The 23,511-nt window shown below is 40.3% G+C and overlaps 2 protein-coding genes across 3 annotated transcripts; both read left to right on the forward strand.

Moving 5' to 3' along the window:
* Positions 1–66: 66 nt before the first annotated feature.
* LOC140886206 (protein ACTIVITY OF BC1 COMPLEX KINASE 8, chloroplastic) lies at positions 67–12,225 on the forward strand. Its single transcript, XM_073292711.1, has 21 exons — positions 67–688; positions 1,050–1,185; positions 1,500–1,666; positions 1,890–2,010; positions 2,100–2,200; positions 2,501–2,599; positions 8,124–8,234; positions 8,318–8,397; positions 8,491–8,560; positions 8,803–8,876; positions 8,986–9,055; positions 9,181–9,269; positions 10,309–10,433; positions 10,609–10,689; positions 10,765–10,825; positions 10,911–10,965; positions 11,073–11,171; positions 11,257–11,346; positions 11,487–11,546; positions 11,630–11,757; positions 11,853–12,225. Exons 1-20 carry the CDS (start codon positions 203–205, stop codon positions 11,744–11,746), a joined length of 2,292 nt encoding a protein of 763 aa, XP_073148812.1. The 5' UTR covers positions 67–202; the 3' UTR covers positions 11,747–11,757; positions 11,853–12,225.
* LOC140886207 (uncharacterized) lies at positions 2,618–8,101 on the forward strand. Of its 2 annotated transcripts, none has more exons than XR_012151474.1 (2): positions 2,618–6,263; positions 6,406–8,101. XR_012151474.1 is itself a non-coding variant. In XM_073292712.1 (2 exons), the coding sequence occupies exon 1, from the start codon at positions 3,299–3,301 to the stop codon at positions 4,304–4,306; it is 1,008 nt and encodes a 335-aa protein (XP_073148813.1). In that variant the 5' UTR covers positions 2,618–3,298; the 3' UTR covers positions 4,307–4,315; positions 4,630–8,101. The 2 variants fall into 2 exon arrangements, 1 of the variants encoding a protein (XP_073148813.1); XM_073292712.1 differs by having other exon boundaries at positions 2,618–4,315; positions 4,630–8,101.
* Positions 12,226–23,511: the final 11,286 nt, after the last annotated feature.

Below are 23,511 nucleotides of genomic sequence, written 5' to 3' on the forward strand. Positions count from 1 at the left end.
GATTCTTGACGGTCATCATCTCAAAGCGGAACCTGGTTCGTCTCAGCCTCAAAAAATATCATTTTTTTTATAAAGAAAATGCATTATTGAGTTGCATTCTCGACCACTACTCTTCTCTTGTCCTTCCCACCACACTACTCGTGGTTCTTCTCAAAGATCACACACAGAAAATGAGTTATCGTGGTTGCTGAGATCAAGAAACATGGCAACCTTTTCAACTTCTCTTTGTGCTCCAACTTTACCCGAATTAATCTTTCTTTCTCCCAACCACCCATCGAAAAGACTCAAACTTTCCCTCTTTGGACGCAGTTATCTTGAGCCTAGAACCAAATTCAGGAATAGTCGAACTAGAATTAAGTCCGTTCCCAGAGAAGAAAGCGCGGTGCTTGATGAAAAAGACAGAGAGTTATTTACTAAGCTGAATGGTAGTGTTAATGGGAATGGAAATGGGCATTATAGCTTTGGCAACGGTTCGGTGCAAAATTATTCGAATGGTAGCGTGAAATCCGAGAGTGAAAATGGGAGTTTAGAGAAGTACGTAAATGGGAATGGAAAAGTAGCTGTAAGAAGTGAAGAGGAAGGAGTGGAAGTAGTAAAAGCGGAGGAAGTGATTAGTTATAAGAAGACAATAGAGGAGATTGGACAAGAGGAGGCGTGGTTTAAGCAACGTGGGCAAGATCAAGTTGAGGTATTTTATCAGTGATATTATGTTCCCGATTCTGTACATCTGTTCGGTCTAAGTTCATGGAAATGGTGTATTGGATTTAATTTACTATGTTTTTTATGCAGTACATGAGAAATTCCATTCTGGATGCTTATTGCACATGGGGCTAATTGAAACCATTGAAATTTGTTCTCGCAACTTGTTACGTAAACCACCATGCTCGTATGCTGTCGTTGGTGACCCTCTGAGGTCCTACGATATTTAATTAAAATGGATACACCTAGTTGTGGTTTATTGTGTCGACGTATATGTGATTTTTGTTGTCTTACTTGTTATTCTTCCGAGGACAGAGTTGATAAGTTGCTTGTGTCTGTGGTTTTTGTAGGTATCTGTTGCACCTGGTGGCCGTTGGAGCCGGTTTAAGACATACTCTACAATTCAAAGGACTTTGGAAATATGGGGATTTGTCCTGACTTTTGTATTCAGAGTATGGTTGAACAATCAGAAGTTCTCTTACAAAGGTTAGCCATCTGCCAAACTGATTATAATTAAACATTAAGTGGTGATGACTTGTATCATGTTAACATGCCATATGCATCGTACAAAGGTAATTTACCAAAAGCCCATATATCACTATGACACATATCTTCTCTAACATATGACTACATTTATGTGTGGATCACCATTCCATATTGAACCTATGTAAGATTATATAAACTGTTTTCCATAATAGAATAATTGTGACTTTTGTGTTTATTTTACTCTTCCCCCTTAACTTTTATCCACTCCTTACCAATTTAGTATCCTAATGGATTTGGAAATGCACCTTGTTAAGGTGGAATGACAGAGGAGAAAAGGGTTCAGAAGAGAAAGGTTCTTGCCAAGTGGTTAAAAGAAAATATTTTGAAACTTGGCCCTACATTTATTAAAATTGGTCAGCAGTTCTCCACAAGAGTAGACATACTTGCTCAAGAATATGTTGATCAGTTATCAGAACTACAGGTTAAGTTCAATTATTTATGAAATATTCATTGTTCGTGCTATTGGGCTATATTCAACAATTTATGAAATACTGCCTGTCCTTTCTTCACAAATATGAGTTTTTTGTCTTACATCTCCACTTTATTATTTTTACGAAGCAATGTTTCCTGCTAACAACTTATAATCCAGAAATAACCAGTCTGAGGAATAAATAAATAAATAAATGCATTGATGCTACATGCAGGATCAAGTTCCTCCTTTTCCTTCAGAAACTGCCGTCTCAATTGTTGAGGAAGAACTTGGAGCCCCTGTAGACAATTTATTCCAAAGATTCGACCGTGAACCTATTGCTGCTGCAAGTTTAGGTATTCTTTATTATCTTAATACAGTGCGTGAGATATTTTATTTATTAACCAAGTACATGACTTTTCGGGGTACCGATTCTTAAATGCAGGTCAGGTGCATCGTGCAAAACTGAAGGGATGTGAAGTTGTCATTAAAGTACAAAGACCTGGTCTGAAGGATCTATTCGACATTGACCTGAAGAATTTGAGGGTGGGATGCAAATTTTAAGTTTCCCTAGTCTCATTTACTGCAATGCTGGAAATGTCTTTTCCTCATTCTTGAAAATAATTACAAATTTAGCAAGTGGTTCATATTTTGTTGTCATTTTCATTTTCAAGGGTAAAATGTGAGTTCCTCTTACCTACATCAGCCTATTTTACTATTGATTTTAATGGTTTTCATTGACATTAAGCCTATTTTACTATTGATTTTGTTGGTTTTCATTGACATTCTTAGGTATATGTTGGCCATCTTTCTTTCACTAACATTTTTAATTTATGTTTTCTTTAGGTTATAGCTGAATACCTTCAGAAGATGGATCCAAAATCTGATGGTGCAAAAAGGGATTGGGTTGCAATATATGATGAATGTGCAAGTGTCCTATATCAGGTTATGAATTGCCTTCGATGCTACATATGACATAAGTTTGCTATGTATTCAATCACTTTTGCTGGTTTATTTTTGAACTGTAGTGACGGTTCATTTGACTAATATATTTCAATTGGGGTGCATTTGATTGATGGATTTGGAATTCTTTTGACTTGTTTGGAAGAACTAAATTCAAGTGAATTTCAAATAAACTCTATATCAAGTTGAGCACTTTCAATAGTAATTGTGATGGATTTAAATCGATCCATCTCGGATGTCATTTGAAATACATCCTTAAAATCATTCATATGGTGTCTCAAAGTCATATGCTGTAACTTAAAGCCAAATGTTGTCTCAAATGTTTACATGTATTTGCCTTGGAATGAGGAAGACAAAGTTAAAAACCATCTATTGCTTAATGTTCGATGATAGATTCTAATCCTAAATCTTTTGGCTCGGTGTAGAATATTGTAGATTAGTATAATATATATATTGTGTAATATTTGATTTGATTTGATAGATAGCATATTTTTGGTAGGATAATATTCTGATTTTTTATAATCCCTTAATTATTGGGATTTGTCTTTCCTTCATTGTATATTTAAAGATGTACTATGGTCAGAAATAATATACTAGAAATTATTTTCTTCTTCATAATTTTATATGGTTTCACAGTCAGCGATTCTTCTCAAAGCGTAAAATTTCTTTTCTCACCTAATCATGTCCACTGATTCTTCAATTTCTTCCAAAGGCGAAGAACCGAGTGAAAAAATTCATGGGCAGATTACTTCTGTTTCCGGAAATGATCTCTCCGCCCTACAAATTACCTCTCATAGACTTAATGGAAGAAATTACTTGCAGTGGGCACAATCAGTCAAGATTGTGATCTGTGGTCGTGGCAAATTAGGGTATCTTACCGGTGAATTGCAGTCCCCAAGCCAGATCGATCCCACTTACAAGACTTGGCTGGCCGAGAATTCAATGGTTCTCGCCGGGCTAATCAATTCCATGGAGCCCAATATCAGTCGTCGTTATTTGTGGTTCAAGACAGCGAAGGAAGTCTGGGATGCGGCAAAAAGGATGTATTCCGATCTAGGAAATGCGTCCCAAATATTTGAGCTTCGTTCAAAGCTAAAGGAAATGAAACAAGGATCAAACTCTGTGACTCTATACTTCTCTGATATTCAGGATCTATGGCAGGAACTAGATCTATTTCTTGAGACCTCCACCATATGCGCTGAATGCACTGCGAAGGTACAAGCCAATGTGGATGCTGTTCGAGGACGTGTGGTGGCGCGCGATCCCTTTCCCTCACCTGAAGATGCGTTTGCAGAAGTAAGGCGTGAGGAAATGCGTCGCAAAGTTATGCTACCTGATAATCATAACAGTTCTCCAGCAGTTTCTGAAGTCTCTGCTCTTCTCTCCAACAAATATTCAACCAGAATCAACGTCATGGGAAACGTCCCTGGTGTGATCACTGTAATCGTCCTGGTCACACCAAGGATAAGTGCTGGGAAATATATGGCAAACCACCGAATTGGCAGCCTAAACCGAGGAATGACAGTCGTGCACTTCAAATTCAATCCACCCAAGAGCAGCTGCCCACTTTTGGAAATGCAACACCATTCACTAAGGAACAAATTGAGCAGATTGAGGAATATTGTCGTCATCTCCGCCAAACTGCCCTTAATCCTTCCCCTAGCCCTACTGTTGGGTCGTGCTCTCTAACCCAATCTGGTAATACTCACTCTAGTTTTCATTCTAGCGTTAAACATTGTTGGATTGTGGACTCCGGCGCGTCCGACCATATGACAGGAGACTCTCGTTTGTTTTGCACTTATACTCCATGTTATAGCCGTACAACAGTGAAAGTTGCAGATGGTTCCTTGTCTTGTGTTGCTGGAATGGGCGATGTTCGATTATCTAATAATATTCTGCTAAAATCTGTTCTTCACGTACCTGCATTGACATGCAACTTGATCTCAATTAGCAAACTGACCCTTGACAGCAACTGCATTGCTAAGTTTTTCTCTCTTTCGTGTCAATTTCAGGACCTACCTTCGGGGAAGACGATTGGCAGTGCTAGGACTCTCAATGGTCTTTACTACTTTGAGAATGTTTCATCGAATTGCAGTCAGTCTCGAGTATCTACAGTTGTTTTTGATTCAGATTCTAGTCTTAAGAACATTATGTTGTTGCATTTCAGACTTGGTCACCCTAGTTTTGCTTATTTGAAACGCTTGTTTCCAACTCTTTTTATTAATAAAGATCTTGATTCATTGTCTTGTGAAGTGTGTCAATTAGCAAAACATACACGGGTCACTTACTCTCCCAAGCCCTATACTCCATCTAGTCCTTTTTCCCTCATCCACAGCGACTTATGGGGCCCCTCAAAAATCAGTACACCTCATGGCAAACGTTGGTTTATAACTTTCATAGATGATCACACACGGGTTACTTGGGTTTATCTCCTTCAAAACAAATCAGACACTGCCCATATTTTCAAAGAATTCCATAAAATGGTACAAACTCAGTTCCACACCAAAATTCGCATGTTTCGTACCGATAATGGCAAGGAATACTTCAATAGCATTCTTGGCAATTACCTGTTGGAGCATGGATTATACACCAAAGCTCTTGTGTTGATACACCACAACAAAATGGAATTTCTGAACGGAAAAATCGTCATTTGTTAGAAGTCGCCCGTGCTCTCATGTTTGCTATGCATACTCCTACATATCTATGGGGGGATGCTGTCCTCACAGCTGCTTTTCTCATAAACCTATTACCTAGTCGACCATTAAACTTTGCCACACCACTGTCACTCCTTGCGTCTCAATTCCCTCATGTTTCTCACTCTTCTCTTCCATTAAAAACATTTGGGTGTACAACCTTTGTCCATATTCATGCTCAAAATCGTGGCAAACTTGATCCTCGAGCCGTAAAAACCATTTTTGTTGGTTACTCTCCGACTCAGAAAGGGTACCGCTGTTACTGTCCACAAACCAAGAAATTTTATGTTTCTCGAGATGTGACCTTCTTCGAGGACACTCCATATTCTTCTCCAACTTTGCTTCAGGGGGAGACATCAGATAAAGCCTGTTGGAACACCATACCCCTTCTTGGTGACAATTTAAATTTAGACCCTACAACTAGTTCTATTCCTGATACAACTCTGACCGCCACTCCCATCGACACTGTCCCAATAACAGAACTATGGGTTGAACAAACTTCACCACAAGTTGACCAAAATTCAGAACCAAAATTACAGGTATACTCCCGACGAAACATATCTCAAACTAAAGACATTGAAAATCCAAAGCACAACCAAACATCTGAACCGATGGAAGATCCAAAGACAGATCATTCTTGATCTCGATGTACCTATAGCCATGAGAAAGGGTGTGAGATCCTGCACTCAACATCCCATATCTGATTTTGTCTCATATTCACTTTTATCTTCCTCATTTCGTGCCTTTACTACAAAGCTGTCCAGTGTCATGATTCCTAGGACTGTTCATGAGGCCCTTGCTGCACCTGAATGGCGCACCGCTGTTCTTGAGGAAATAAGAGCCTTAAAAGAAAATAATACATGGAAGTTGGTGGAACTTCCACAAGGAAAGAATCTAGTTGGGTGTAAGTGGGTATTCACCATTAAATACAAAGCAGATGGATCAATCGAAAGGTACAAAGCACGGTTGGTGGCCAGAGGATTTACTCAGACATATGGGATTGATTACACCTAGACATTTGCTCCTGTAGCTAAGCTCAATACAGTTCGTATTATTCTATCATTAGTAGCTAATCTTGATTGGCTTCTATACCAGCTTGATATAAAGAATGCCTTTCTCAATGGTGAACTCGAGGAAGAAGTTTACATGAGTCAACCTCCGGGCTTCGAAGAAACTGTTGGAAGCAAAATTGTCTGTAAACTCAACAAATCTTTGTATGGGCTAAAACAATGTCCACGTGCTTGGTTTGACAGATTCTCCAAGGCTATAAAGAAGTTTGGATATGTACAGGGGCAGGCAGACCACACACTCTTTGTTAAACATTCTGAGGTAAATCAAATAACTGTCCTCATAGTTTATGTTGATGATATAATTGTTACAGGAGATGACAATCAAGAAATGGAGAATATTAAACTCCTGATGGCAAAAGAGTTTGAGGTAAAAGATCTTGGAACCCTCAAGTACTTTCTCGGGATGGAAATTGCTAGAAGCAAGAAAGGTATCTCTGTTTCCCAAAGAAAGTACACTCTAGATCTGCTGGAAGAAACAGGGATGTTGGGGTGCAAACCGAGTCGGTCACCAGTTGAACAAGGGAAGAAAGAAAAAATGTTAGAAGGTGCACCAGTGGATACTGGAAGAACTCATCTATCTCTCCCATACTCGTCCAGACATTGCCTTCGCCGTAAGTCTTGTAAGTCAATACATGCACTCTCCTTGTCAAGGTCATTTGAATGCAGTATATAGAATTTTGAGGTACTTGAAACAAAATCCCGGGAGAGGTCTTTTATATGCAAAGAATGATGATCGACGAGTGGGAGGATTCACTGATGCAAATTGGGCAGGTTCTATTACTGATCGAAAGTCAACATCCGGTTATTGTACTATGGTCTAGGGAAATCTGGTAACATGGCGCGGTAAAAAACAATCTGTGGTGGCAAGAAACAGTGCTGAAGCAGAATACAGGGCTGTGGCACAAGGAGTGTGTGAACTTATTTGGATAAAGAGGGTAATGCAAGAATTAAAAATCAAGTGTGAAGATCCAATGCCACTCTATTGTGATAATAAGTCCACCATTAGCATCGCCCACAATCCTGTGCATCATGACCGAACTAAACATGTTGAAGTGGATCAACACTTTATCAAGGAGAAGCTAGACAATAAAGTTATCAGCATTGTATATGTCCCTACCACTCTTCAACTCGTTGACATCCTCACAAAAGGGCTTTCAGAACAAACTCATGAGTTTCTTGTAGGCAAGCTTGGTCTTGTAAACATCTATGGACAAGCTTGAGGGGGAGTGTAGATTAGTATAATATATATATTGTGTAATATTTGATTTAATTTGATAGATAGCATATTTTTGGTAGGATAATATTCTGATTTTTTATAATCCCTTAATTATTGGGATTTGTCTTTCCTTCATTGTATATTTAAAGATGTACTATGATCAGAAAGAATATACTAGAAATTATTTTCTTCTTCATAATTTTATAAATATCAATTCTACTTCCCGTTCTCCCTACAAGCCTCTCAATAAATGTATAAACATATGAATACAAAATTGAGCCCTGGTAGCTTTCTAGCTGGCCTTCTAAAGTTTACCAATTATTTGGGCGGATGATGTGACTCATTGAAATGCACCTAACATGTTTCCATTGCTTATGAGTAGTATTTTTGCAAGTAAACATGAATTTAAGCAGATACTACTCTTCTATGAACAAACATAAAAATGTCTTATCCTTTACTTGTTATGTAGTGGTTCCAATAAAGGTATTAATTAGATATATTAATTAGATATTCCTTGCTATTTTCAGGAGATTGACTATACAAAAGAAGCTGCTAATGCTGAGAAATTTGCAAACAACTTTAAAGACATAGATTATGTGAAAGTCCCAACAATTGATTGGGAATACACAACCCCACAGGTTGAAACGTGTGGAAAGCATAAAACGTTACTCTATTCTTGATGAACAATTGTTTATTTGCATAGTTTTTCCATGTTCCATAGATTCTAACGATGGAATATGTTCCTGGAATCAAAATAAACCGGATACAAGCTCTAGATCAGCTTGGTGTTGATCGCAAGCGGTATGAGTTTAGTAAATTAAACTTCAAAGCTGACTTATTATCGCACTTGCATGTTCAATTGGCACTGTGATTTTTATGCATAATGTTCATCAGGTTGGGCCGTTATGCTGTTGAATCTTACCTGGAGCAGATTTTGTCCCATGGGTTTTTCCATGCTGATCCAGTGAGTCGTCCTCATACCTTTTCATTCTCGAATGCTTTGTAAAAATGTTCCTTTCACTTCATTGATTAAACTATGCTTATGATTTCTTGCTTCGTATCATTGAATGTTTTGGATCCATATCCCAGAGATAGATTCGATATCCATGCCCCTGTATGCATTTTCTGAAATTACTTTCTTCAGGAGTAACCTTGTGAAATTAATTCCTGTTTTATCAACTGGGCCAATTTTTATTATTTTTGCAGCATCCTGGAAACATTGCTGTGGATGATGTCAATGGTGGACGATTGATCTTTTATGACTTTGGAATGATGGGAAGGTGCATTTGCTGTGGCTTTCTGCATGTAGAAATATGTTTCCTGGCTTAGAATTGTCAAGTCAATGTGATCTCTATGGAAAGATGATACTCTGGCTTTAACTTTGTGCAGTATAAGTCCAAACATCAGAGAAGGCTTGCTGGAAGTTTTTTATGGAGTTTATGAGAAAGACGCTGAAAAGGTTTTTGTTTTAAATTTGGCATCGTGTTGTCTCTAATCATGTGTCAGACTTTCAGCTAAGAATGCATGACAGCTGAATATGTATCTTGTTTATTTCATCAAAGAAAATGCATAAATCTGCTGCAGGTTATTCAAGCAACGGTTCAAATGGGTGTATTAGTGCCTACTGGAGATATGACTGCTGTCAGGCGAACTGCACAGTTCTTTCTGAACAGGTTTTTGTTGGCTCATACGTTGATCTTTTTCTTTCTGGTTTCTCTGATTTTTTGTTTTCAAACTACACACGCACATATGTTTCCCTTAAACTCTTGTTCATGTATCAGCACCAATACCTCAGTAAAACGTTGATCAGAAGCTGAAACATAAGAATTCCATCATCTTAATTTGAGTTTAAGATCAGATAATAACTATTGCTTGGCTGCAAACCAGATTTCTTTTGATGCTTCATATGATGCATGAATTGCTTATATTTTTGTCTTTTTGAAAGAAATGCACGAATGACCCGACAAGAAGTTCAGGGCTGTGAAGTGGGCTTTGAGGTCGATTTAACTATGCATTGGACACACATGTTTTATGAGATATTAGTTCCAGTTTTACTAGTCAAGCATCTTTTTTTTCAGATGTATGTATTTTGATTGCCATTGATGGCAAAAGATTTTGAGAGTGGTGTTTGCCTCCAATTCATTTTGATATCATGCTCTGTTATACATTGTCGCCTTATAGCTACAATATAGAGCGAATTTCTGATTTCCTAGTAAAGTTGATGCTTGCTGAGTGAAGCCTGCATACTCAAAACATCATGGCCCAAGTTTCTGCACGTTGCATCGTGAATGGTTATGAAATACAGCTCTCTAATTTGAGTTTTCCCCTACATCGATTTGTCTAGGAATCAAAATAATGCCTTTCTTGGGTCAGAATGTTCTGGCTTTATACGATTAGGAACTGTAGGAGAAATTCGTGTATTTCATGTTGCAACTTTGTTTCGGTTTGCAACTCCACCTCCAAGAACAAAATTAGGTGAGATGTTAGGGGATCATTGGCAGGAGAATATTAGGCTCCGTTGACAGTTATAGTTCAAGGGCAATCTATTTCAACTTTAGAGGACCTCAAGTCGAATAAAAACTACTTGACGCTGTCTAGTTCGCGTATACCTTCCTGCCATGGGATAAACCAGTATCTTGGGCATAATTGTTTCTTGTGGACTTCAAACGAAATAATCCAAGAATATTTTCAGTTAGGCAATACCTTTTGCAGCTTCGAAGAGCGCCTTGTGGCACAAAGAAAAGAAAGAGAAATGGCAACAACGGAACTTGGATTTAAGAAGCCTTTGAGCAAGGAGGAACAAGTTGAGAAAAAGAAACAACGTCTTGCTGCAATTGGTAACTCTTCTGTTAGGTTAATTATTTCACACTTGTCGCATATTGATTATAATGATGCAGAAGAGATTTTTTTTTTTGAAATGAGTTATCTTTTGTAATGGTATGCAATATTTCATATGCATTATTTTCTATGCATCTATATTCATATATGTTCTTGCTTTTGCATTTTTAACAGGTGAAGATTTGTTAGCCATTGCAGCAGATCAGCCCTTCCGATTTCCTGCTACATTCACTTTTGTTGTCAGAGCTTTTTCAGGTATTCAGCTCTTTTTCGTATACTGTGATGCTCTTCCTGGCTCATTCTGAATCTCAATCTCAAGCTTTTCTGCAGTGTTGGATGGTATTGGAAAGGGGCTTGATCCTCGATTTGATATCACCGAGATTGCTAAACCGTAAGTTCATCCTGAAATTTCTGGGTCATACATTAAAGAATATAGCATCTTTCTTGCGACTAAAAGAATCTCATGTGCAACACAGTTATGCTTTGGAATTGTTAAGGTTTCGCGAAGTTGGTGTTGAAGTTATCGTAAAGGCAAAGTTCTTCATACCTTAGCTGACAAAATATATTTCGAATGTGGGTTGAGGGGTAGTCAAAAAGAGAAGGCCTTTCTTCTGACACTTCATCTTGCTTGTGTTCAGGACTTCAAGAAGAGATGGGACAGACAATCCCGCGCATTTGCGAATTTATTTAGGCAAGCTGATAGAGTAGAAAAGCTTGCTGATGTTATCCAGCGACTGGTAGGTGATTTGGTACTCCGAAAATATACAAGATTCTCTTGTAGCATACTTTAAATATATGTTTCATTGATGTGTCTCTTCACAGGAGCAAGGCAATTTAAAGCTTCGTGTTCGAACATTGGAGTCGGAGCGGGCTTTCCAGCGTGTTGCAGCTGTTCAAAACATGGTTGGGAGTGTAAGTTCGCATGATTCCAATCGGTGCCAAACTAAAAAACAAATATTATGCTCTTTTATCAGACAATAATATAATTTCCTTTCAACTTTGTATTCCTTATTTAAAATGAAAATTGCAAGAGTTTTGGTGCTAATTTACAGGCAGTTGCTGCCGGAAGCTTGATCAACCTTGCAACAATTTTTTACCTCAACTCCATAAGGGTTAGCATTCCATTTTATTCCAAGTAATTATCAAATTGATCATTTCTTATCCGGTTCCGTTAAAACCCTTATTTCTTCTGCAGATGCCTGCTACTATTGCATACATCTTTTGTGCATTTTTCTGCCTCAAAGTTCTAATTGGCATGGTGAGGGTTAAAAGATTAGATCAAAGAGAAAGGCTGATTACTGGAACTGCTTAAACATATTTATGGTATGTCAAATTCTTTGCTCTTGCACAACTCTGCCTAAATTTTACATAGTTCTGCGAATTTTATTGTCATGATCCCAACTCTGGTCTTGTTACAGAGTCTGGACCATAAGTTATAAATGCAAGGCGACTCGTTAACAATGGAAACACTTGTGCCTTCTGCATTATGAAATTCGGAGGGATTCTCTGAATCCATGGTTTGGAACTGCATGCTTCAAGAACCATGCTAAATCCTTATCTTAGGCCCAAACTGCAGTTTGCTCTCACATTTTGACATCTAGACTAGATGTATTATGTTTGCCAAATGTTTGTATTCTGGCAGGAATTCACCTTTGAAGTCCATCAAGCAGGCCACCAGTTTTGTACCCTCACGATTTGTTGTTTAGATTGGTATGTGGATTGTGTATACGACAGTTACTGTTATGAAATTTTCCAGAAAAATAAAAGTTGCAAGATATACTTTCTGATGAATTTTTTGTGTAAACATGTGATTCCTTGTTGTGTGAAATTCTTTTAATGAATAGAAAACAAAATCGATTTCACGCATGCACCAGCAGATCCAATGATCGAGAGATATACGATGTCTTCTTGTACTTTCCAATTTGTTGGTGAAAGTTATAAAAGTTAGTTTTTAACGTTTACTTGATTTCTTAGGTAGAATGAAATCTCAATAGTTGGCTATTTCACTCTCTCCTCTTTCAGTTTAATTGATTAATAATGTTTGGAATTGAAATAAGAGTAAATTGTCCTAAAACCCCTAATACCCTTCCTAACTTTATTATAACTTCTTAGCCAAAAGATTTTTTACTATAACTCCTAGGACCACCAAACTTGAATATTGTAATGTATAATTCTTGTACTTGATTTATGCTAATCTATGTTTGAAATCTATAGGTTATATGCTTAAAATTTAAAGGTTTTATGCTTGAATTTGGAGATTTTGTGCTCATCTGCAGTATAAAGAATTATCCAAAAAAATGATATCAGAGCTTTAGGTTAATTATTCATGTAACGCTCGAAAATTCGTTTACGTAAACACGCATGCATAATTAGGACAATTAATTATTTTAAAATTTAGAAAATGGGTTAAATGACTTTATGTGAAATATGTGAATTTATTTGCATGATTTAAATATTATTTTTATCATTTAACCTGCATTTATGCTATTTATGAGATTTTTAGAATTTGTGTTTTTCGATCGCGTAGGCGGGACCGTGGATGAACGAGATATATGAATTTTATTCCAAATATTTTTATGATAATTTTATGAGCCTTAAAATATTTTTTTAAAGTATCATTTTCAAAAAAATAATAGTTTTTATATATATAGATATATATGAAATCAATTTTCACTAAAATAAGTTATTTTAAAGGCTTTTGAGGGACTTTTAAAATTATATAAATATATATTACGAAAATCTATCATAATTTATTTAACTTTTAAGAGTTATATATTTTTATTTATTAAATATGATATATTATCTTCCCAAAATTCTAAATAATTGTGATAATCACCAAATAATATTTTAGCCTATATTTTCATTCCTTCTTCACGTTGAATACCCTAGCCGCTATCTATCCCCCTCCCCTCACACTCATCAGATTTCATACACTATCACACACGATTTTTGAAGATTATATCCAAGGATTTGTAGCCGTTCGTCCCGGTGTTCGTCGTACGCGTCGCGATCACGTTTTTGGCTTCGAAAATCAACCAAGGCACGTTTGAATTCTCTTCTTGGCCACCATTTAAGTTTTATATTCTGATCTTGCATGAAAACCATTGATCTAGCATGTGTGTTCGATTTTTTTGTGATGAATTTGCATGTATGCATAAGCTATTCACGTTTTTCATGCTTCCTTCATGAGTTTTCTTTACGTTTTCTGACATGGTTCGATCAGGGTCTGCTGGCTCATGGTTAAGGAGTGTAATAAGGTCCCTAGGGCCGAGCCATGAGGTCGCTAGAGTCTGGGATGGGCTAGAAACGAAGCTGGTTTGGCTCTGCCCCAAGTCGCGCAGGTTTAGGGTTCCGAGGAAGGGAGGTTCGTTCTCTGTAGTGACCCGCAATTAATCAAGGTAATTAAGGAAATTAATTACTAAATTTTGCCTAAAATTATCCGAAGTGGATCGGAAGCTCCGAAGCACAGATCGGAAGCTCCGATCGGGATCGGATGTTCCGTTGGAGGATCGGACGTTCCGATCTAGATAGGGCTGGCGTCATCACCGACGTCAGCAAGATGATGTCACTGCTTACGCACGTGAGGTGACATCGGACGTTCCGATGAGGGATCGGACGTTCCAATCGCCGTCTATAAATAAGGGGTCCGAGCCCTCATTCTGTGCACCAATTTCCCTCCTTTCCTCTGGTTTTCGAACCTTCTTACTTAGATCTACGGAGTTCTAGGCATCCTATTGGGAATCCGGAAGTTGCCTAGCGATCCCGGCGTCGTAGCGGAGGTGTGCTTAAGTTTTGAGGCGATTCTACACCAGCGGGCTGACGACAGACGAAGGTATAATTTGGCTTCCTAAAAATATTTAGAAGTATGAAATAGCTTAGTTAAGGCTTTTAGAGCGTTTATAGTGATGCATGGACTTTTGCATGTGTAGACGCAGTAGAGCAGACTTGTAGGCTTTGGACCTAGACGGGTGTGCTAGGAGTTGACTTGCAGTGTTAGAGGTACGTAAGTACTGACCGAGATAGCCGGCATGATATTTATACATATGTGTGTGATGCATGATGTATGTGCTGTATTGGCTATGTTTTACTGTTTTTAGCACATGCATATGTTTTTACGGAGACTGCATCGGGTATGATGTGAGTCATGACAGTTTCCATCAGTCGAGGCAATTCTTCCTGAGGATTCGTGTCTTGGGAATATACGAGTACCACGCGGAGTCGCTCTCTTGCCCGGTACTGTGTATTCCAGGCGCCATGAGTAAAGTAATTTAACCCTGATTTTTAAAGTCATGTGCATGCTCATATTTGTATTTATATCATTGCTTCCGTATTGAGCGTAGTCGCTCACGCCCTTTATGTTTCGTATTTTGGGACACCTTGTGGCGAGTCAGGTCTGAGGCTGGACGGTCCCGGTGGTTCTCAGCAGGGTTGAGGTTGCTACCTTGCAGAGGTAGTTTGTTAGGGATTCTGATACCCTAATTTCGATTTGGTTGTATGAAGAATTATACACTGTTTCTATCGTCGGTTGTATTTTGCCGATTGGATTTGTTGTACTTTGGAACTATCCGTTATTTAACGCTTTAATTATTGTTGCTTGCGCTAATCACTCTGATTAGGTAGTGGATCCGGGTAGGGTCGCTACATTTATTGGTATCAGAGCGCATTGCAATTGGGAATTAGTAAAATGGATTTTAAGAGTTGTCTGTTGTTATTAACAGATGGCAGATGATGATTATGAGAGTCAGGCTAGCGGTGGTCGTTTGGGTGATCCACCAAGGATACATCACCATAGACATCATCATGAGGATCATAGGCGTTTTAGTATGAACCGTTTTCTTCAGATGGCTCCTAAACCATTGGTAGGTGGCGAGGCTCCTGCAGTTGCTGAGGACTGGTTGGAGCGTATGGAGAGTTGTTTTCGGGAGTATCAGTGTACTGAAGCCCAGAAGATGGAGACTTTAGCTTTTGTTCTAGAGGGAAATGCGAAGAGGTGGTGGAGAGCTACTTTTACTCTGTTTATTGCCTCCACGGGTACCGCTACTTGGGCTGAGTTTAAGTCTTCCTTCGAGAAGCATTACTTTCCTCCAGCTTTGCGTCAGACGAAGGCGAGCGAGTTGCTGAGTTTGCGACAGGGTACTATGACCATTGATGAGTACCAGCAGAAATTCTTTGAGCTTCTTTCTTTCAGTCCCCATATTGCGAGTAGCTCAGAGACGATGCACGATCTATTTCTTCAGGGCCTTAACCCTGACATTCATCAGTTGGTTGCCGTGGGCAGAGAGAGGAACTTCGAGAATTTGGTGAACAATTGTCACCAGGCAGAGGACAGTCTGCAGAGGAACAGGACTTTCGGATCTTCTGCATCCAGACCATCTAGCTCTTTGGGTCCAAGGGCCCAGGTTTTTAAGAGACAGGGTGGTACTTCTTCTTCTTCTTCCGGATCTGGCGGTGTTCATCATTTTGGTGATTCACGACGTTGTCGTCAGTGCAAACGGAAGCATCACCCAGGACCGTGTCCTCATATCACTGGTGTTTGTTTTCAGTGCGGCCAGGAGGGTCACATGAAGAGAGATTGTCCCACTTTGGCCGGTACAGTGAGTGGTTCGGGGAGTGTTGGTGGTTCTCAGACCACTATCTATCAGCCACCGCAGTATCAACAGCAGCCTTCGCCGCAGCAGCATCAGCAGTCGCAGCCATCGCAGCGACATCATTCTCAGTCTTCTTCGAGAGGACAGTCATCGCGCCCGCGTGCTCAGGGGCAGGTGTTTGCGCTGAACCAGGAGCAGGCTCAGGCAGACAGTGAGAACATTATTGCAGGTACTTTTAGTTTGTGCGGTTTTCCTGCTTATCTTTTGATCGATACCGGTGTTTCGCATTCATTCATATCAGCTCGGTTTGTTAAGAGGCATAGATTACCTTTTGTTTCCTTAGACGTCTTGTTAGCGGGTTCGACTCCGATGGGTCAGGAAGTCTTAGCTAAGAGTCTTGTTTTGGGTTGTATTTTGGGATGTGAGGGACATCTGTTAAGCGCTAACCTGATGGTTTTAGAGATGGATGACTTTGATGGTATCATCGGGATTGATCTTCTGACTTCGTATCGAGCGGTAGTGGATTGCTACCAGAGATTTGTCCAGTTTCGCCCCGAGGCTGAGGATGCTTGGTATTTCTATGGTGAGGGAGCGCGACCCCCGATTCCAGTGGTTTCTGCTCTGAAAGCCCGACTTGCTTTAGAGTCTGGCGGGGAAGGCTACCTGATCTATGCGATTGATGCATCCTTAGAGGGTCCGGACATGGAGGAGATACCAGTAGTCAGTGAGTTCCCGGATGTGTTTCCCGACGAGATTCCAGGGTTACCACCTGTGCGAGAGATCGAGTTTGGCATTGACTTGTTGCCAGGGACAGCACCGATTTCCCGAGCACCGTACCGATTAGCTCCATTTGAGATGCGAGAGTTGCAGCAGCAGTTGTAGGATCTTCTTGATAAGGGCTACATTCGACCCAGTGTTTCACCTTGGGGAGCCCCGGTTCTATTCGTCAAGAAGAAGGATGGTTCGATGCGTTTGTGCATTGACTATCGTCAGTTGAACAAAGTGACAGTAAAGAACAAGTATCCTCTCCTGCGGATTGACGATCTGTTTGATCAATTGCAGGGTACTTTTGTCTATTCCAAGATCGACTTGCGTTCTGGGTATCATCAGTTGCGAGTTAGAGACGAGGATGTTTCGAAGACAGCATTTCGTACTCGATATGGGCACTATGAGTTCTTAGTGATGCCATTTGGTCTGACGAATGCTCCAGCTGTTTTCATGGATTTGATGAACAGGGTTTTCCGAGAGCTCTTGGATAAGTTCGTTGTAGTGTTCATCGATGACATCCTTGTGTATTCTCGTAGCATGGATGAGCATGCCTTTCATTTTCGTACTGTTTTACAGACCTTGCGAGAGCATCAGTTGTATGCTAAGCTCAGCAAGTGTGACTTCTGGATTGACCGAGTTGTGTTCCTTGGTCATGTCATTTCTAGAGATGGAGTATCAGTGGATCCTAGCAAGACAAAGGCTATTCTTAATTGGTCGCGCCCGACGACAGCATCTGAGATTCGTAGTTTCTTGGGTTTGGCCGGATACTACCGTCGATTCGTGGAGAATTTCTCTCAGATAGCCAGGCCTTTGACACAGTTGACGCGAAAGGATGTTTCTTTTGAGTGGTCTTCCGCGTGCGAAGACAGTTTTCGTGAGTTGAGACGTAGATTGACGACTGCTCCAGTGCTATCCTTGCCGACTGGATCTGGTGGTTTCGTAGTCCACACCGATGCTTCTCTTCAGGGTTTGGGGTGTGTGTTGACTCAAAATGGGCATGTGATTGCCTATGCCTCCAGGCAACTAAAGACTCACGAGGGGAATTATCCCGTACATGATCTAGAGCTTGCAGCCATTGTCTTTGCTCTGAAGATATGGCGTCATTATTTGTACGGTGAACGATTCCAGATTTTTACTGATCATAAGAGTTTGAAGTACCTGTTCACTCAGGCAGAGTTGAACATGCGACACCGCCGTTGGATGGAGTTGCTGAAGGACTATGATTGCGAAATCAATTACCATCCAGGATCTTCTAATCCGGTTGCTGATGCGCTTAGTTGCAAGATTTATTTGAGTTCCCTTCGTACCAGTGCAGTGTCACGAATGGTCGAAGAGTGTTGTTCCTTGGGTTTCACTTTCCGTCATAAGAAGGAACAACAGGGAGTTCGTGTTGCGTCTGTGCTTGCCGAGCCAGCCTTGTATAGATGTATTCGTGAGGCATAGAGTGTTGATCCCAAGATGCAGAGATTAGCCCGATTCACTGAGGGTGAGAATTCAGCTGGTTTCCATTTTCAGGCGGATGGTTTGTTGTGTCTTTCTGGCCGTGTGGTTGTGCCTGATGATTCCACACTTAGATACGAGATCTTATCGCAAGCTCATCATAGTAGGTTCTCAGTACATCCTGGCAGCATGAATATGTACAAGGATCTACGTACTCAATTTTGGTGGAAAGGAATGAAGCGTAGCGTTTATCAGTTCGTGTCCCGATGCCTTGTGTGTTAGCAGGTCAAGGCAGAGTATCGTCGACCCGGAGGTCTACTTCACAATCTCGATATTCCTGAGTGGAAGTGGGAGCATGTGACGATGGACTTTGTCACCCACTTGCCTATGTCTTCCAGGAATTGCGACGTGATTTGGGTTGTTGTTGACCGATTGTCGAAATCCGCGCATTTCTTACCATATAACCGGGATTTCACCTTCGACAGGATGGCACGGCTGTATGTGCAAGAAATTGTCCGTTTGCATGGTATTCCACTGAGTATTGTGAGCGACAGAGATCCTCGTTTCACCTCAAGATTTTGGGGGAGTTTTCAGCGTGCTCTTGGTACCACTTTGAGTTTGAGCACAGTGTATCATCCAGAGACTGATGGACAATCGGAGAGGACTATCCGTACTCTCGAGGACATGCTTCGAGCTACCGTAATGGATTTTGGCCCAGCATGGCACGATCATTTGCCATTGGTGGAGTTCGCTTATAACAATAGCTACCATAGCAGCATTGGCATGACACCATTTGAGGCTCTTTATGTACGTCGTTGTCGTACACCTTTATTTTGGGACGAGGTTGGTGAGCGGCAGGTGGAGGGTCCTCAGATGATTCAGCAGATGACTGATGCAGTAGAATTGATCCGACGCAGGATTAAGGCATCCCAGGATCGACAGGCTAGCTACGCGAACACTCACCGCAGGCCACTTTATTTTGAAGAAGGAGAGTATGTATTCTTGCGTGTATCACCTTTCCGGAAGGTGATGAGGTTCGGTCTCAAGGGTAAGTTGTCACCAAGATTTATTGGTCCTTTCAAGATTCTCGAGAAAGTTGGAGACGTGGCTTATCGTCTAGCCTTGCCACCAAATCTTTCGGAGATCCACGATGTGTTCCACGTGTCCTTGTTGAGGCAGTATGTGGCGGACGAGTCGCATATTTTGCATCTGACCGAGGTAAAAGTAGATCGGGATCTATCTTATGTGGAGAAACCTGAAACGACCCTAACTCTATAATTAATAAATAAATATGCGGAAATTTTTTTTTTTTTTTTATATACTTACTAAATAAAATATGTACATATATGCCCATACATATATGCACAGAATAAAAAGATTTAAAAATAAATAAATAAATAATTAATTAAATACTTAAATAAAAATGCATTCTTTAAAATAAAATAAATATATGAGACAAACATTTAATTAAAAATACTGCATAAATAAAATGATTAAAATTTGCATGCACTGACAATATTCAATAAAATATTCAAAACTCACAACCACTGAAAAATAATATAAAATGTGTAACGTGCTGACATAATCACAAACATGCATGTGACTCAGACATCTATCACGGTCACGGGGTCACTGCATGTCCGCTCATACATCCTCGCCTCCGGTGGGTACAACCTCATCCTCAACGTACTCACCTGCACCATACCAGTGTAGTGAGCCTAGAGGCCCAACATGCTAACATAACAAGGGTTTAAAATAATTTAAAACAATTAAATACTAATACATACATATACATGAATGAACATGCTTGAAAATTTCATAACATAACATAACTTAACTTAAATAACATAATACATAAACATTGTTGAGCAATTTATTTTCTAACATCGCATGGTTGTATCCGTAGTGTAACCTTAAATCATACATTAAATACTGATCAGCGTGGAAACCAACGTACGTGGCGGTGACGAATCACATCTTAAATTGGCAGTAAACTGCCCTTCAATAGTTCACATATGGGGACGAATCCCCCTTAAATTGTTACACTACTTCAACTTCCAACATAAAATATTTTATTATTGCTCAACCTTAAACATTCAATTATTCATAAAATTATTTCATGAATGCATGTACTTAAATAAAATGTGTGTCCTTCATATATATTTAATTTAATTTCTTACTAACATATAAATATTAAAATAACTTCAATGCATAAAAATAATTAAATATATAATCAGGACACATGCAAATTTCTCATGGATGGTCCTGGACTGCTGGCCCTAACACTCAAGCCCAATTACTTAAATCTGGCCCATTAACATACTTAAGCCCAATAAAATTTTTCTAAGCCCAATTAAAATAATTTAAAGCCCATAAAACATTCTAGGCCCAATAACAACTTAAACTGGCCCAATGGGCCCAAAACCCAAAGACTGGCCCAATAACTTTTATGGGCTCAAAAGCCCATAAAATTAATGGACTAACTTAATTAAAATTTTAAAAGTCCAAATAAAATTATTTGGGAGTCCAAATAATTTTATTTCAAATTAATTGACCCAAAAACCCATTAATTCATAAAATATTTTAAAAATAAAAAGACTCGAGCCTGGCCCACCAAACCCGGACCCGGACTCACTTAACCCGACCCACTACCCTACTGACCCAACCCGGACCACACCTAAAACCCTAGAACCCGATCCCTAGCCCCTTCTCGGCTGCGGCCGTGAGCAGCAGCCACTCCATGGCTGCTGCCGGCCTGCTCCGGCCGCCCCTGGCCGAAGCACCGCCGCCCAGACGTAGCCCACGTCTGGGCGGACCTGACCTGACCCAGCCCCAGCCCCAGCCCCCATGCAGCCTGCTCGTCGAACCCGAAGCCCTTAATCCCGAAACCCTAGACTGCGGCTCCTTCTGCCCTTCCAGCCCTCACCTGTTCGGCCGAGCCCAATCCAGCCCCTAGCCCAGCCATGGCTCGACCCTAAGGACCCTACCAGACCTAAGAACCATCAGCCAACAGCCCTTGACCAATCCATGCCCAAAAGAACGTGAACATGAAATAAGGATGGGAAAATTCGAACCCTTCAAACCATTTTCTGAAAAAAAAAATGAAAGTTTTGATGCATACACAATCCACACAATATATATCTGATAGGTATGAAAAACTTTGGAAGAAAATCATGCCTTTCACCGAAAATGAAGAGAAAAACGGGCGTGAGACGATTCCGGGACGACGGGACGACGACGACTTGCTTTGGACCTTCAAAAACGTGGCTATGGTGTTCTTCCTTAGGGCTGCTCGATGAAGAAGATGATGGAGAAGGGAGGGAGGCGGCTACTAGGGAAATCGGCTAAGGGTTTGGGGTAGATTAGGTTAGAGTTTTATTTTTAATTAAAATAGGTTTTTAGGATAATTAAAATACATAAATAAGGGTTTTTAAATTCAAAATATATAAATTAAAACTCTAACTAACAATTAAAATCTGATAATAAATTTAAAAATCCCGAAATACATAATTAAGGGAATTTTAAAAATACTAAAAAGTCAATATTTTGGCTTATTTTGAATAAAAATGGACTCCTAAAATTAAATAAAATTAAATACTAAAAATTTTGAGATAATAAAACTCAAAATAATATTTTAGGGCTCTAAAAAGGCTCATGAAATTAATTGGCTAGAAAGTTGTCATCTCGTCCGTCCACGGTCCCGTCTACGCGATAAAATAATTAAAATACTAAAAATAATAAAAATCTCTAATTATGGGTTAAATGCTTAAAAATAAATTAAATTATGCACAAATAATTCACATAATTATTTAACCCATAAATCTAAAATTTAAATAATTAAATATCCTAATTATGCATGCGGATTTACGTATTTAAAATACCGGGTGTTACAATTCTCCCCCCCTTAAATTGAATTTCGTCCTCGAAATTAAAGTACTTACCCGAACAACTCCGGGTAGCGAGTCCTCATATGTGCCTCGGTCTCCCAAGTAGCTTCCTCCTCCGAGTGATTCAGCCACTGGACTCTGACCATTGGTATGACCCGCGTCCTAAGCCTCCGCTCCTCCCTTGCCAAGATCCGCACGGGCCTCTCCTCATACACTAGATCTGGTGGCAACTGTAAGGGCTTGAAATCCAACACATGCGACGGGTTGGAGACATATCTCCGAAGCATGGATACATGGAAAACGTTGTGCACTGCCGCTAGCCCCGGTGGTAGAGCTAACCGGTAGGCCAACGTGCCAACTCTCTCCAAGATCTCGAATGGCCCTATATACCTCGGATTAAGCTTGCCTCTCCGGCCAAAACGCACTACTCCCTTCATAGGTGACACCTTCAGGAATACGTGATCACCTACAGCGAACTCCAAATCTCGTCGTCTGGCATCTGCATAACTCTTCTGCCGACTCTGAGCAGTCCTCATCCGATCTCGAATCTGAGTCACTATGTCAGCTGTCTGCTGCACAATCTCAGGACCCAGTAAAATCCGCTCACCAACCTCATCCCAATGCACAGGAGATCTGCATCTCCTCCCATACAATGCTGCATAAGGAGCCATACCTATAGACGACTGAAAACTGTTGTTATAGGTAAACTCCACTAATGGCAGTCTAGTCTCCCAAGAGCCCCGAAAATCAATGACACAAGCTCTCAGAAGATCCTCGAGAACCTGGATCACCCTCTCAGACTGACCATCCGTCTGGGGATGGAATGCTGTGCTGAATAAAAGCCTAGTCCCCAAAGCTGTGTGCAGACTCTTCCAAAACGCAGATGTGAATCTCGGATCTCTGTTTGACACAATAGACACTGGTATGCCATGCAGTCTAACAATCTCTCTGATGTAAAGCTCTGCATACTGTGTCAAAGTATAAGTAGTCCTCACCGGCAAGAAATGAGCTGACTTGGTGAGTCTATCCACAATCACCCAAATCGCTGTGCAACCTCTGGCACTCCTCGGTAAGCCAACCACAAAGTCCATCGTAATATTCTCCCATTTCCATTCCGGAATAGGAAGAGGTCTAAGAAGTCCTGCTGGACGCTGATGCTCTGCCTTGACTTGCTGACAAGTCAAGCACTCTGACACCACTCTCCCGATGTCACTCTTCATCCCGGGCCACCAATACAATAGCTGCAAATCTTTGTACATCTTCGTACTTCCGGGGTGAATGGAGTACGGAGATGTGTGAGCCTCTGCTAAAATCTCAGCTCTCAACTGATCGACGTTCGGTACCCACATCCTACCACGGTACTGAACGATTCCATCCTCCACTGTATACAAGAG

Source organism: Henckelia pumila, chromosome 3 (genome assembly GCF_033568475.1).
Source record: "Henckelia pumila isolate YLH828 chromosome 3, ASM3356847v2, whole genome shotgun sequence".
In the NCBI taxonomy this organism is placed as follows: Eukaryota; Viridiplantae; Streptophyta; class Magnoliopsida; order Lamiales; family Gesneriaceae; genus Henckelia; species Henckelia pumila.

Coding starts and splice junctions, on each gene's coding strand:
- LOC140886206 (XM_073292711.1), top strand. CDS start 203: ATGGCAACCTTTTCAACTTCTCTTTGTGCTCCAACTTTACCCGAATTA. Junction 1,186..1,499: donor TCAGAAGTTCTCTTACAAAG/GTTAGCCATCTG, acceptor CACCTTGTTAAG/GTGGAATGACAGAGGAGAAA. Junction 8,398..8,490: donor CTTGGTGTTGATCGCAAGCG/GTATGAGTTTAG, acceptor AATGTTCATCAG/GTTGGGCCGTTATGCTGTTG.
- LOC140886207 (XM_073292712.1), top strand. CDS start 3,299: ATGTCCACTGATTCTTCAATTTCTTCCAAAGGCGAAGAACCGAGTGAA.